Source organism: Hyla sarda, chromosome 5, assembly GCF_029499605.1.
Source record: "Hyla sarda isolate aHylSar1 chromosome 5, aHylSar1.hap1, whole genome shotgun sequence".
Taxonomy (NCBI): Eukaryota; Metazoa; Chordata; class Amphibia; order Anura; family Hylidae; genus Hyla; species Hyla sarda.
In genome coordinates, this window is record NC_079193.1 from 48,902,232 (window position 1) to 48,917,136 (window position 14,905).

Sequence of the window (14,905 nt, forward strand, 5' to 3'; positions counted from 1 at the left end):
AAATATAAAGGAAACACTTTAATCATAGTAAACAAACCCATAGTTTATGGTTTAAAAGTTCAGGATTTCAAAGAGTGGTTTTCCACTTTGATTTTGAGTGTGACTCCATATCCAGACCTCCATGAGCTGATAAATTTGATTTCCATTGACATTGTTTTATAATTTGGTTGTTGGCACATTCAACTATGTGAAGACGAAAGTATTTCATACGATTAGTTCGTTCATTCAGATCTAGGATGTGTTATCTTAGTGTTCACTTTATTTTTTTGAGCAGTGTAGTTGGCCTAAGTACAAGAATTGTTATGACCACCTAAAACTTTGGGTAGACGTAGTGCATTGGTAAAAAAAATACTGATATGGGGGAGTGTAAACTTTTTGGAGGCTTATACTACTGTAGGACATCTATACAAGACAACTCTAACCCTGTTATGTGTTCTGCAAATGAAACAGAGCAAAACTTAGAATATCATTTTCCATGTTCGGCATCTCTCATGAATCTCTGGTATCATTTTACATGGGATTGCGCTTTTGATCAAAGTTAGGAATGATTTAATGAACCATATAGATTTCATCTGCCATCTGATCATTGGATTAATCACTTGTCTACAAGAAAGAAAAAAAAAGATGCTCGGATTTCAGAAAAATGCTTAAGCTCATCAAGAGGATTCTTCATGAATTGAGGCTCCTTAGAAGAGTTATCTTATCATGATGACAAAAAGATTAGCTACAAAATGTATGCTTCATGTAATGAAAGTATAGGGACTGTAGGAAACATCCACCACCCCAAAAAAACAAAACAAACATGTGTTTTGCTATTGTCCTTGGTTTGCATTTTCTTTGTTTTGAGATGGGGAGCTCAAAACACCATTACAGCTTCCCAATGGGATTTCCATCCTACTTTACCAGTTTTGCAATCTACCTTTCTTATATGCAGGAATATCTTCAATGGGGTCATCCAGGAGGTAGAGAAATTGACTAAACATCAAGTATTAGGCAAACTGAAGATCCATCCAATGGGACAATAACATCTTCAAGCATTTATCAGGAGTTAACTTTTTCTTAAAACCAAGAGTACATAGCAAGATGGCATGTAACACTTATATCTTGCAAATGCCATAACTAAGGGCTTGTGAAGCCATGTTATATAAAAATAAATAAAAAATAAACATATATTACTAATTTGGAATGATACCTACCCCAGCTCTGATAAGTCCCAATAGTCTTCAATGATGTGCTGTATATCCATAAACTGCTGCAGGACGGCTGAGGCCTGTAATTGGCCACAACAGTCATGTATATGTACGGTGTGTATTCACACCAAGAAAATAATAACTGGTAAGCACCACTACAGCATCGGTCCTAAATTAGAAGAGGATTTAGTCATACATTGACTTCCATGTTAATTTTTAGCAAGTAAATTTAAACCCTAATAGAAAACACCTAATCCGAGGCCAAAATGACACTCTGCCTCCATGAAATGATAGGGATAAATAAGAATTTACCATGTGTGTTAAGAGATGGCCTGAAATGTCTGAGATAGCTTTAAGAGGATGAAAACTCAAGAAAATAAATCTGCAGAATTATATTTTGGCGGCATTTAAGACTTTATCCACCCATTCCATTTGCCAGTACTATATGTAGCACAAGACTCTCTGCGGTTCTACAAAAAGCTCCAAGGAAGCTGGGACAGAGAAAGAGACTAATTTCCTCTATAAAAAGTTCTATACTTCAGTGCACTTAGAGGAATATGGTAGCTCTGAGAATAAACCCGTCCGCTCCAGCACAGAACTGACTGTACTAGGCATAACAATAAGAGTGAGACACAAGAGTGTGCGGAGATAAATATAGTTCTTATCATAGAAGTGTAAAATCACCTCTGACAACACGTTCCGGTTATTGAAAGGAAAAAGAAATGCATTTACTAGGAAACCATTTAGAAAACTATATTCCTGTCTAATGAAAAGCTATGAATCTAAATAAAAATACAGTATTTACATCAGTGTCCAGTCCTCTAGAATGACCTGTATGTACTGACAGGCTCTCTTACCAATCATTATGTTCTATCGCCAAAACAGGGATTGATCATATACAGTGGGTCACACCAAATGGATTCCAGTTATAGACCAGATTCCCCTTAAAGGTTCTTCCTGAAGACACAAGACCTTGAGGAGAAGAATTGACACAGCACCCAGGATTTAGTTGCCGAAACTTGATGCTTTTATTGCTGAACACAGAACGTACAGACGAGGATGCACAACATCAACAACGCCAAAGGCGTTGTTGGTGTAGTGCATCCTTGTCTGTATGCTCTGTGTTTAGCAATAAAAGCAGCAAGTTTTGGCAAATGAATCCTGTGTGCTGTGTCAATTCTTCTCCTCAAGGTCTTGAACGGAATCTACATTGTGGACACCGGCACTGGAGAGTTTGCAGTGCAGTTGTGCCAGCACTATATGGTTGGTGAAGGTGGAGTGGTGCCGACTTAATTCTATATGGACTGGTACTTAAGACACAAGACATTAGGGTACACCATCTGACTTGTTCTAATGTATGACGAATCTGACAAATGAACGTTAACATTAATTATGTCCATATAGTGCTTAGGGACATGACCCTAAATTTTAACGCTGAGCTGTAAATTTATTTATAGGGTTTCAGGGGGAAGAACCCAACACCAAGCTCCATAAAATAGTGCTATGGCATTGTCAGGCAGAATCTATGTATTTGACAAAACTGACATTAGGAGAGTCTATAGGTTGTTTTTTTTTTTTTTTTTAATGGGATAATATAAGTATGCAAAATGTCCCTGTGATCTAAAAATCTAGTATGAATCTATGAGTGTTTTGTCAGATTTACTATATTGAAAGCCTGAGTATGACCTCTCTTCACCTGACTGCCTATAAAAAATCACAATGTACAGCACAAAAAGTGCACAAGGATGCAGTCTATTAAACTAAAGGCCCTGGAAAGGTCAAGATTTACGGCCACCCATTACCAAAACTTAGGAACAGCCCATCTTACTCCAGGCTTCTACCCACATGTCCACCACTTAGTCTAGAGGTTATGATTAGAGGTGAGCGAATCTACAGCAAGATTCCCAGACTTGAAATCCAATGAATCAGCCATTGATTCGCTTAGTCTTGTTAAAATCCCTGCAGTCCTGAATCCCTGCAGAAGTCTGGTATGAAACTCTAGACTAAAAGTTTGACTTCATAGATCAGGGAAAGTGGAACAACTTTCATAAGACATAAAAAAATATTAACAGCAAATCAGATTTAAAATTGGCAAATCTTTCTGTATAATCACCAACCCCTAGTACAGACAATTTTAGCCTTTTTTTGTATAAACCCAGTGACTACATCTCCCTGAGCATTAATGGAGTGTTCATTACCAATAGCCCAGGCTATAGATTTGACTAACAAGAGGAACTTTACTTATAGGGGTACTCCGGTGGAAAAAAAAAAATTTGCCAGAAAGTTAAACAGATTTGTCAATTCCTTCTATTTAAAAATCATAATCCTTCCAGTACTTATCAGCTACTATATGATCCACAGGAAGTTATTTTCTTTTTTAATTTCCTTTCTGTCTGACCACAGTGCTATATGCTGACACCTCTGTCCATGTCCGGAACTGTCCAGAGCAAGACAGGTTTGCTATTGGGATCTGCTCCTACTTTGGACAGTTCCTAAAATGGACAAAGGTGTCAGCATAGAGAATTGTGGTCAGACAGAAAGGGAATTCAATAAGAAAAGAACTTCCTGTGGAGCATACAACAGCTGATAAGCACTGGAAGGATTAAGATTTTTAAATAATAATTAGTTGATTTATTCTAATATAATAAAAAGCTAAACAGTGATACCAATAATACACAGGGCCCTTGTGTAATTATGGTGACAACTGTAAATTATTAGGCAAACAATATGTACATAAAAAATTTATTAGAATAATAAGACCACCTAAAATATAAATAAAAATAAGAAATAGTCTATAGCAGCAAATGGCAAAAAGTCCAATATTCGGTTAATCCTGCAATGAAAACCTCCAAAAAAATGTGTCCAACAGTCATTAATGTAATCACTGGCAACTGTGCTGCTGTCCCCTATAGCAGCAGTGAGAGATACCATTCACAGCGTTCTGTGTGGTCTCATGTAAGTTTTAAATGACAGTCATCAGCCACTTTGTTTCATTATGGGTGACACAAGATGAAAGATGAATAAATGGCACAAGAAGCAGCCGGCATGTGTGAAGCAGGTATTCGGTTCTTTATGAGATGCTGCGATCTCCCCTGCAGTCTTATTACTTTCACTTTGTTCGGATCGTCTGTGCCTATCAAAGCAAGAGAGAACGCCGCCTGGAGACTCGGCCGACTCCTAGGTTGGCGACGTTTAGGTGGCGGTGGGTCCCAAATGTGGATGCTCCAGCGCTTCCACTGAAGGTGCCGGTCCGGTCCTCGTGGCGATTGAACGCGCGCACGGGGCAGCGTATCAACAGGAGATAAGGTGACAAAGTCTATACTTGGCAGGATGCATAAAATGATGGTCTGGGTGGTCAAATAAATCTAGCTGGACGCGTTTCAATACTTTCTCAGTATTTTCCTCAGCAGCAAATGAATATAGGTCATATATATATATATATATATATATATAGTCGTATATTCATTTGCTGCTGTGGAAAATACTGAGAAAGTATTGAAACGCGTCCAGCTAGAATCATTTGACCACCCAGACCATCATTTTATACATCCTGCCAAGTATAGACTTTGTCACCTTATCTCCTGTTGATACGCTGCCCCGTGCGCGCGTTCAATCGCCACGAGGACCGGAGCGGCACCTTCAGTGGAAACGCTGGAGCATCCACATTTGGGACCCACCGCCACCTAAACGCCACCAACCTAGGAGTCGGCCGAGTCTCCAGGCGGCGTTCTCTCTTGCTTTGAGAGGCACCGACAATCCGAACAAAGTGAAAGTAAAAAGACTGCAGGGGAGATCGCAGCATCTCATAAAGAACCTGATACCTGCTTCACACAGATCGATGTCAGAGCGGTGAACCTGTCCCTGCAGTAACCAGCGGAGCGGTGAGCATAAAAGTATCTCATGTTATACAAGTATCGCTTGCTGCAGGAACTGGCTACAATTAGTAACAACTATTAACTGTTTGAAGATTCACTATCTATGCATGCCGGCTGCTTCTTGTGCCATTTATTCATCTTGTGTCACCCATAATGAAACAAAGTGGCTGATGACTTCCATTTAAAACTTACATGAGACCACACAGAACGCTGTTAGTGGCATCTCTCACTGCTGCTATAGGTGACAGCAGCACAGTTGCCAGTGATTACATTAATGACTATTGGACAATTTTTTTTGGAGGTTTTCATTGCAGGAATAACCGAATATTGGACTTTTTGCCATTTGCTGCTATAGACTATTTCTTATTTTTATTTATATTATAAGTGGTCTTATTATTATTATACATTTTTTATGTACATATTGTTTGCCTAATTTACAGTTGTCACCATAATTACACAAGGGCCCTGTGTATTATTGGTATCACTGTTTAGCTTTTTATTATATTAGAATAAATCAACTAATTATGATATATACACCTGTGTCCTCAAATCATTGACCTTGACCCCCAATAATCTTTTCTGCTTAATAATTTACAAATCTGTTTAACTTTCTGGCACCATTTGATAAAAAAAAAAAAGTTTTCCAGCAGAGTACCCCTTTAACCCCTTGGGGACGGAGCCCATTACGACCCTAAGGACGGGAGCATTTTTTGCAAATCTGACCACTGTCACTTTAAGCATTAATAACTCTGGGATGCTTTTACTTATAAATTTGATTCAGAGACTGTTTTTTCGTGACATATTCTACTTTATGTTAGTGGTAAATTTTCGGCGATACTTGCATCCTTTCTTGGTGAAAAATTAAAAAATTTCATGAAAAATTTGAAAATTTAGCATTTTTCTAACTTTTAAGCTCTCTGCTTATAAGGAATATGGATATTCCAAATAAATTATATATTGATTCACATATACAATATGTCTACTTTATGTTTGCATCATAAAATTGATGAGTTTTCTACTTTTGGAAGACATCAGAGGGCTTCAAAGTTCAGCAACAATTTTCCAATTTTTCGCAAAATTTTCCAAATCGGAATTTTCCAGGGACCAGCTCAGGTTTGAAGTGGATTTGAAGGGTCTTCTGGTTAGAAATACCCGATAAATGACCCCATTATTAAAACTGCACCCCTCAAAGTATTCAAAATGACATTCAGTAAGTGTGTTAACCCTTTAGGTGTTTCACAGGAATAGCAGCAAAGTGAAGGAGAAAATTCAAAATCTTCATTTTTTACACTGGCATGTTCTTGTAGACCCAATTTTTGAATTCTTACAAGGGGTAAAAGTAAAAAAATCCTCTCAAAATTTGTAACCCAATTTCTCTCGAGTAAGAAAATACCTCATATGTGTATGTCAAGTGTTCGGCGGGTGCACTAGAGGGCTCAGAAGCGAAGGAGCAACAATGGGATTTAGGAGAGTGAGTTTTTCTGAAATGGTTTTTGGGGGGCATGTCCCATTTAGGAAGCCCCTATGGTGCCAGGACAGCAAAAAAAAACACATCGCACACTATTATGGAAACGACACCCCTCAAGGAACGTAACAAGGGGTACGGTGAGCCTTAACACCCCACAGGTGTTTGACAACTTTTTGTTAAAGTCGGATGTGTAAATGAAAAAAAAATATTTTTCCACTAAAATGCAGTTTTTTCCCCAAATTTTACTTTTTTTTACAAAGGGTAATAGGAGAAAATGCCCCCCAAAATTTGTAACCCCATTTCTTCTGAGTATGGAAATACCCCATGTTTGGACATCAAGTGCACTGCGAGCGAACTACAACACTCAGATGAGAAGGAACGCCATTGAGCTTTTAGAGAGATAATTTGTTTGGAATGGAAGTCGGGGGCCATGTGCATTTACAAATCCCCCCGTGGTGCCAGAACAGTGGAACCCCCCACATGTGACCCCATTTTGGAAACTACACCCCTCACGGAATGTAATAAGGGGTACAGTGAGCATTCACACCCCACTGGCATTTGACAGATCTTTGGAACAGTGGGCTGTGCAAACAAGAAAATTAAATTTTTCATTTTCACTGACCACTGTTCCAAAAATCTGTCAGACACCTGTGGGGTGTTAATGCTCACTATACCCCTTGTTACATTCCGTGAGGGGTGTAGTTTCCAAAATTGGGTCACATGTGGGTATTTATTTTTTTGGGTTTATGTCAGAACCGCTGTAAAATCAGCCACCCCTGTGCAAATCACCAATTTAGGCCTCAAATGTACATGGTGTGCTCTCACTCCTGAGCCTTGTTGTGCGCCCGCAGAGCATTTTACGGCCACATATGGGGTATTTCCGTACTCAGGAGAAATTGCGTTACAAATTTTGGGGGTCTTTTTTTCCTTTTACCTCTTGTGAAAATAAAAAGTAAAGGGCAACACCAGCATGTTAGTGTATAATTTTTTTTTTTTTTTTTTTACACTAACAGGCTGGTGTAGACCCCAACTTTTCCTTTTCATAAGGGGTAAAAGGAGAAAAAGCCCCCCAACATTTGTAGTGTAATTTCTCCCGAGTTCGGAGATACCCCATATGTGGCCCTAAACTGTTTCCTTGAAATACGACAGGGCTCCAAAGTGAGAGAGCGCCATGCGCATTTGAGGACTAAATTAGGGATTGCACAGGGGTGGACATAGGGGTATTCTACGCCAGTGATTCCCAAACAGGGTGCCTTCAGCTGTTGCTAAACTCCCAGCATGCCTGGACAGTCAGTGGCTGTCCGGAAATGCTGGGAGTTGTTGTTTTGCAACAGCTGGAGGCTCCGTTTTGGAAACACTGCCTTACAATACGTTTTTCATTTTTATTGGGGGGGGGGGGGGGGGGGGGGAGACATTGTAAAGGGGTGTTTATGTAGTGTTTTACTCTTAATTAGGTGTTAGTGTAGTGTTTTAGGGTACATTCACACTGGCGGGTTACGGTGAGTTTCCCACTAGGAATTTGCGCTGCTGCGAAAAATTTGCCACAGCTCATACTTGAAGCAGGAAACTTGCTGTAAACCCGCCCGTGTGAATGTACCCTGTACGTTCACATGGGGGGGGGCAAACCTCCAGCTGTTTCAAAACTACAACTCCCAGCATGCACGGTCTGTCAGTACATGCTGGGAGTTGTAGTTTTGCAACAGCTGGAGGCACACTGGTTGGAAAACCTTTAGTTAGGTTCTGTTACCTAACTCAGTATTTTCCAACCAGTGAGCCTCCAGCTGTTGCAAAACTACAACTCCCAGCATGCACGGTCTGTCAGTACATGCTGGGAGTTGTAGTTTTGAAACAGCTGGAGGCACACTGGTTGGAAAATACTGAGTTGGGTTCTGTTACCTAACTCCGTATTTTCCAACTAGTGTGCCTCCAGCTGTTGCAAAACTACAATTCCCAGCATGACTGATCACAGAAGGGCATGCTGGGAGATGTAGTTATGCAACAGCTGGAGGTACGCAACTACAACTCCTAGCATGCCGAGACAGCTGTTTTCTGTGTGGGCATGCTGGAATTTGTAGTTTTGCAACATCTGGAGTGCTACAATTTAGAGACCAGTGAACAGTGATCTCCAAACTGTGGACCTCCAGATGTTGCAAAACTACAACTCCCAGCATGCCCAGACAGCAAACAGCTATGTGGGCATGCTAGGAGTTGTAGTTTTGCAAGATCTAGAGGGCAGTATAGAGATCACTGTGCAGTGGTCTCTAAACTGCAGACCTCCAGCTGTTGCAAAACTACAAATTCCAGCATGCCTACACAGCAAACAGCTGTCTGGGCATGCTGGGAGTTGTAGTTTTGCAACATCTGGAGGGCTACAGTCTAGAGACCACTATATGCCTCCGGAGGGGTAAGTGGACTCCGGCGCCGCTCCTCTTCATTTTCCCCGTTCTGCCCCGCCTATTGTGGGAGGGCGGGACGGGGAAAACGAAAGTAACCCCCCCCCCCCCCCAGATCTGCTATTGGTGGTCGCGTCTAGACCACCAATAGCAGAGATAGGAGGGGTGGCAACTCTGCCACCTCACTCCTATCGCTTTAGGGGGATCGTGGGCGTCTTAGACACCCGCGATCCCCCTTCTATTCCGGGTCACCATAGACCCGTAATGACCCGGAATCGGCGCAAATCGCAAGTGTGAATTCACTTGCGATTTGCGCCGATCGCCGACATGGGGGGGTCTAATGACCCCCCCTGGGCATTTGCACGGGGTGCCTGCTGATAGGTATCAGCAGTCACCCCGGCCCGGTCCCCGCCCAGCACGCGCCGGGTGCCGAAATTCCCACGGGCGTATGGATACGCCCTTCGTCCTTAAGTACCAGGACGCAAGGGCGTATGCATACGCCCTTCTTCCCCAACAGGTTAAACTAAACCTGAGAGGCTGAGATATTATTCAGAAATGTGTGACAACATCTACGTCTGAGCTAAGAGTGACTTTTTAAGTAGTAACCCAACATAAAACTTGTAGAGAATTTAAAGTATCATTGTCATTCATAAAAATTTTAAAAACCCAACACTTTGGACCTGTTAATAGTTTTGATAGATAGGGATATGGGAGCTGAGATTGCTATTGACTGCTGGAGTGAGTGTGGGGAAGTGCTCAACTAAGTGTTTATCTACCCATCTATCTTTGTAGGAGAAACATCTAACATGTCTCTATGATGTCAGGACCTCTACGTATCAGAGTAAAAAGCAGAAAAGTCATGGCAGGATTCCTAGGAGTTGCGGTAAGGGTACTGATTACCCCACCCACATGCAGTGATCGACTGTTTTATTGTATTAGTTACACAAAACTGTCAATCACGAGGTGTGGGCGGGGCTCTCACGGTCTCACGGTCTTTACCTAAAAGTCCTATCAGAATTTACTCTTTTTACTGCATAAGTCCCCTGACAGTATTGCTGGAAAGGATCCCCAGTTTTTGTCAGTTTTGACACCTACAGCTAAAACAAAGCAAAAAACAGATCAGAAAGTTTCCCTCTCATAAATTTAACCTTCAGTGATATTTTAACATTTGTTCTATCCTGAAGTAGTTGAACTGAAAAGTCCAAATCAAATTCTTCTAAGGATGTTGCAGAGGGAGCACTTTGGCTGGGTTCCCATTCCCGGCAATGAGCATTTTGATCTAACTCTAATAAGATTTGGTTTTCAAGTAAGACATAAAGTTACCTGAACGTGCGCTCCAGACAAGCCCCCTGATTTATTATGCGCAAAAAGACTTTAGAGCAATAACAACTATTTATCAAGCCTAAAAAGCACCCGATTAGAGCCTTTAATATAAATGTCATTTGCCTTTAATCAACTCTAACCAGAATTGCTGATCGAAAAGTTCACAGGAATGTTATGTCTTTAAATGGCAATTTATGGTTGTAATTTTACTTAATATGAGCATTCATCTTCCAGCTCAACACACGCAGCAACAAAGCCAACATACAGGACTACAGCAGGAAGATATATGTAACCCCGACTATACCCGATAACTCACCTGCATTTTATACTTGACATGTGAACACTTTACACTTGATCTATCTGTTGAAGATTTGGATTATAACCATGGAACGGACTATAAATTAGAGATAAAGCCAAAGGAAGTCAACTGGCTGATTGATATAGAATCATCATACTGGTATTTATGGCCAAATTACTTCATGGAACGTTCCAACATATGGCAGATTTCACATTAATATGGAGAATATTTCCCTAACAAGTAACTAATAAAACTAATGTTCAATGCAAAGTGAAAAGTTAAAAATATTCTGATCATACAAAACACTGGTTAAAGGGAACTTGTCATTTCAGGTGACTTTTTCTGTCTATTTTATAACTTGTATATGGTATTTTCAGCAGATTTCTACTCTGCAGGCTTCATCTATAATTTGCAGTCCCCCCACAGCTGGTGGGGAAAGCTTCATAGACTTGCATTGGCTTGACTTGCAGACACAGGACAAAGCTTGGCTGATTTTTTTGAGAAGATAATTCAAGTCACAGGGGGGGAGGGTGATAACAGTAAAACAAAGCATTTAGTCTAATAAGATATATTACAAAAGTTAACATATTAACCTATACAAACTTAGTTTAAAGCGTACCTGTCATAGTGACAAAAAAAGTGATGTTACTCAGTACCTAATCCTGATCATGTACATATATTTTTTTTATGTGTCTAGGGCCTATATATCCATAGCAAATAGCATTTATATTTTGCTCACTTGCCTTTTCTTCTTGCCTTGTGGAGGGGGCGTGTCTGTCTCTCTCCCTCAATGTGGATGACTCATCTGCTCTGAGTCTGGGAGCAGCCTGGCAGTCTGCAAATCACTGCACAGTCGTTTTTATGCATACATTTTCTATCTCTTCCTAGTAAAGCTGGAGGCTAATCAACATAGCTGTCATTCAGCTTTCACAGACTCCTGGATGTCTCATCAGCTTCTTTGTCATTCAGGAGTCAGAGAAAGCATTGGCTGTTAAAGCATGCTGGGAGTTGTATTTTTGCAAAAGTTGGAGCTGCAGTGTTTGTAAAGCACTGTGTTAGAGCGGTGTTGCCTTTAGCTGTTGCAAATCTACAACTATCCACATGTCCTTTGTCTGTAGTTTTGCAAGAGCTGGAGGCACACAGCTGGAGAATACACAGCTCTAAAACAGAGTTCTAAAAAGATTGTACTCCCAGCTGTTGCAAAACTACAACTTCCATCATGGGAATTGTAGTTAAGGAACAGCTGAAGGCTGTAGTGGTGCTCTCCTATACTGGATACCAACATGGTTTATGGCCGGTATCCAGTATGCTGCAAAATACAGAGTAGTCTGTCTGCATTAGGATAGATGACCCCTAGTGGCGGCTATTTTCATATTCTTATTTTTTAGTAAAATTGACATTTAAAAAAAAAATAAATGTATATTTTCAAAAGTCATCTTATCCGTAGTACTACAAAATGTAAAAAAAAAAAAGTTTTTCATAATGACAGTGCCTCTTTAAATGATAGTGCCAATTTAAAGTCTCTCAGAAACCTAGGATGTGTCGGCAGATAAGAACCATTCCGCCCATGTAGTCAACCCAATATCCTGAATACTATAAATAGTCCTTGTCCCTATCTTATATAAAGGATAGCCTTTGCCTATCCCTATCTTATATGAAGGATAGCCTTATACCTATCCCTATCCCTATCTTATATGAAGGATAGCCTTATACCTATCCTTATCTTATACGAAGGATAGCCTTTGCCTATCCCTCTCTTATATGAAGGATAGCCTTATGCTTATCCCATGCATGCTTTAACTCCTTCACTGTATTTGCAGCGACCACTTCTACAGGACGGCTATTCCATGCATCCACTACTCTCTCAGTAAAGTAATACTTCCTTATTACTGCAGAAACCTTTCCCTCTCATGTAAATCTATGTCCTTTTGTAGTTTTCTTTTAAATCTCCTCTCCTCTTTTACCGTGTTGATTCCCTTATGTATATAAAGGTTTCTATCATATCCCCTCTGTCTTGTGTTCTTCCAAGCTATACATGTTAATATCCTTTATAATAGGTACTCCGGTAGAAAACAAATATTTTCACATCAACTGGTGCCACAAAGTTATACAGATTTGTAAATTACTTTTATTTAAAAATCTTAATCCTTCCAGTACCAATAATCTGTAGAAGTAAAGCTGCAGATCTAATTTTCATCAAAACGCAGTGAAGTATATGCAATTTTTGATTAAAACAATTGCTGACAATGTCATATACAATGTTTTTGTGCCGCTTTTGGCATCATTTTAAAGGGATATTGCAGAAAATAGTTTTTCTTTGTATAATGGAAAGTCATACCATTCTCCAATATAGGGATTAAAACCGGTTATGGTCATGTGCTTTTTTTTGTACAATGAAAAGTCAGACAATTTCCTAATATACATGTTGAATCAATTATTTGTGCTTTTAAAAATCTCTGCTTACTGTAGCAGAATAGGGACATTTATTGATTACATATGTGACAGTTGTCTGCAAATTGTGAACCTAAGGATGGTGCAAAACTACCACTTCCAGCATGCCCTGTTTTTTTTTTACTTTTTATATTATTAAAATCTTATTTATTTATTTTTACATAGAAAAATGCCACTTTAATGAACCAAAAATGGACAAAATTTACTTTTAGTAGAATCAAAATCTTTTTAGCAAAGCAAAGTTTTATTTAAGAAATTACCAGAGACTATTCTGCTGTATTAAATATATTACAGATTGTACTGACAAATGTGTGAACTTGAGTCCTAGTAAACATTACCTTCCGCCTCGGGCGCTGTAAGGCACTACATGGATCCCCAGAGGTCCACCATCATTGGAGACTTCCACCAGCTTCACCATGTCACTATAATGCAGATAAATGAAGGATTGTGAGCACAAAACAACCATTAAGAGTCACAACAGTGGAGGGAGGGGGCTGCAATATATCACATTTATGACCCCCATGTGGACACACACAAGAAAACACTGCAAAGGGAATCGTGAGATGAGAAAAATGTTACATACCTCAAGATAAGCCTGATGGCATGGAAGAAGAGGAACAACGTGAAGACACTAATAAAGAGGACACTGAATCCTAGACTAATGTATGGAATAAAGCTATAAAGCATAAGTTACATATGACCTGTGCATAATGCTCAGCTCATAAGATTGAATACAAGAAGGATTATTAGCATGACCTGGCACTGCCAAGGACGTCAAGCCGGCTCACTCAAATAATCCCATAAATTAAATATTTGGAAATATTTTATATAAGCATTAAAGGGGTTATCCAGGAAAAACTTTTTTTTAATATATGAACTGGCTCCAGAATGTTAAACAGATTTGAAATGACTTCTATTTAAATATCTTAATCCTTTCAGTACTAATGAGCTGCTGAAGTTGAGTTGTTCTTTTCTGTCCAAGTGCTCTCTGATGACACGTGTCTCGGGAATGTCCAGAGTAGAAGCAAATCCCCCATAGCAAACCTCTTCTACTCTGTGCAGTTCCCGAGACGAGCAGACATGTCAGCAGAGAGCACTGTTGCCAGACAGAAAAGAACAACTCAACTTCAGCAGCTGATAATTATTGGAAGGATTAAGATTTTTTAATAGAAGTAATTAACAAATCTGTTTAAATTTCTGGAGCCAGTTGATAAAAAAAAATCCCTGGAATACCCCTTTAATGTCCCCTATCATAGGTCATGTATTAGTTATATAGGACACTATATAATTATGTGTCTTCTGCATCTGCTATAGGATATTTATAGGCGTTCTGTAGTGAAATATAACTTATCCCCTATACAAAGGATAGGGGATAACTTATCGCGGGGGGGGGGGGTCCAACCACTGGAACCCCTACGATCTCCTGATTTGGGGCCCAGGTAGCCTGCTGAAAGGAGGCATGGCAACCCCCACACAAAGTGGCGGTCGACACGCCCCCTCCATGTATCCTATAGAGATTCAGGAAGAGGGTGTGTCTGCTGCACCTTCCTAAGGGGGTCGGAACAGACTGCCGGGCCCATTCAGGAGATTGCAGGGGGTCCATGCGACCTATAACTTATCTCCTATCCATTGAATAGGGGATAAGTTATATTTCATTACAGAAGTCCTTTGAAGGATTGTGGTGGTCTCTCCTGACTTGTTTTAATAAATTATTGCATTCCCTGTAAAATAACAATTCTCAAACATCTTTTCTTAGAACTCTGCATTGTGCCGGTTATTCCAGCTGGAAATGTACGAATGAATTTACAACAGGCCGATACTACAGAGATCCCTCACATTACAATGTTAATTTGTTCTGGGACGACCATTGGAAGTTTAATTTATTGCTAATAAGAGACCACAGCTCA

General features: G+C 40.0%; 1 protein-coding gene across 12 annotated transcripts in view; it reads right to left on the minus strand.

The window, feature by feature from the left end:
* Positions 1 to 14,905, minus strand: part of PARD3 (par-3 family cell polarity regulator) — a 613,817-nt gene that overhangs the window by 341,095 nt on the left and 257,817 nt on the right. For all 12 annotated transcript variants that reach the window (XM_056519476.1, XM_056519478.1, XM_056519469.1 and 9 more), the window contains one exon: positions 13,337 to 13,420. In XM_056519476.1, coding sequence (XP_056375451.1) covers positions 13,337 to 13,420 — 84 coding nt within the window. The remainder of the gene's footprint in view (positions 1 to 13,336; positions 13,421 to 14,905) is intronic.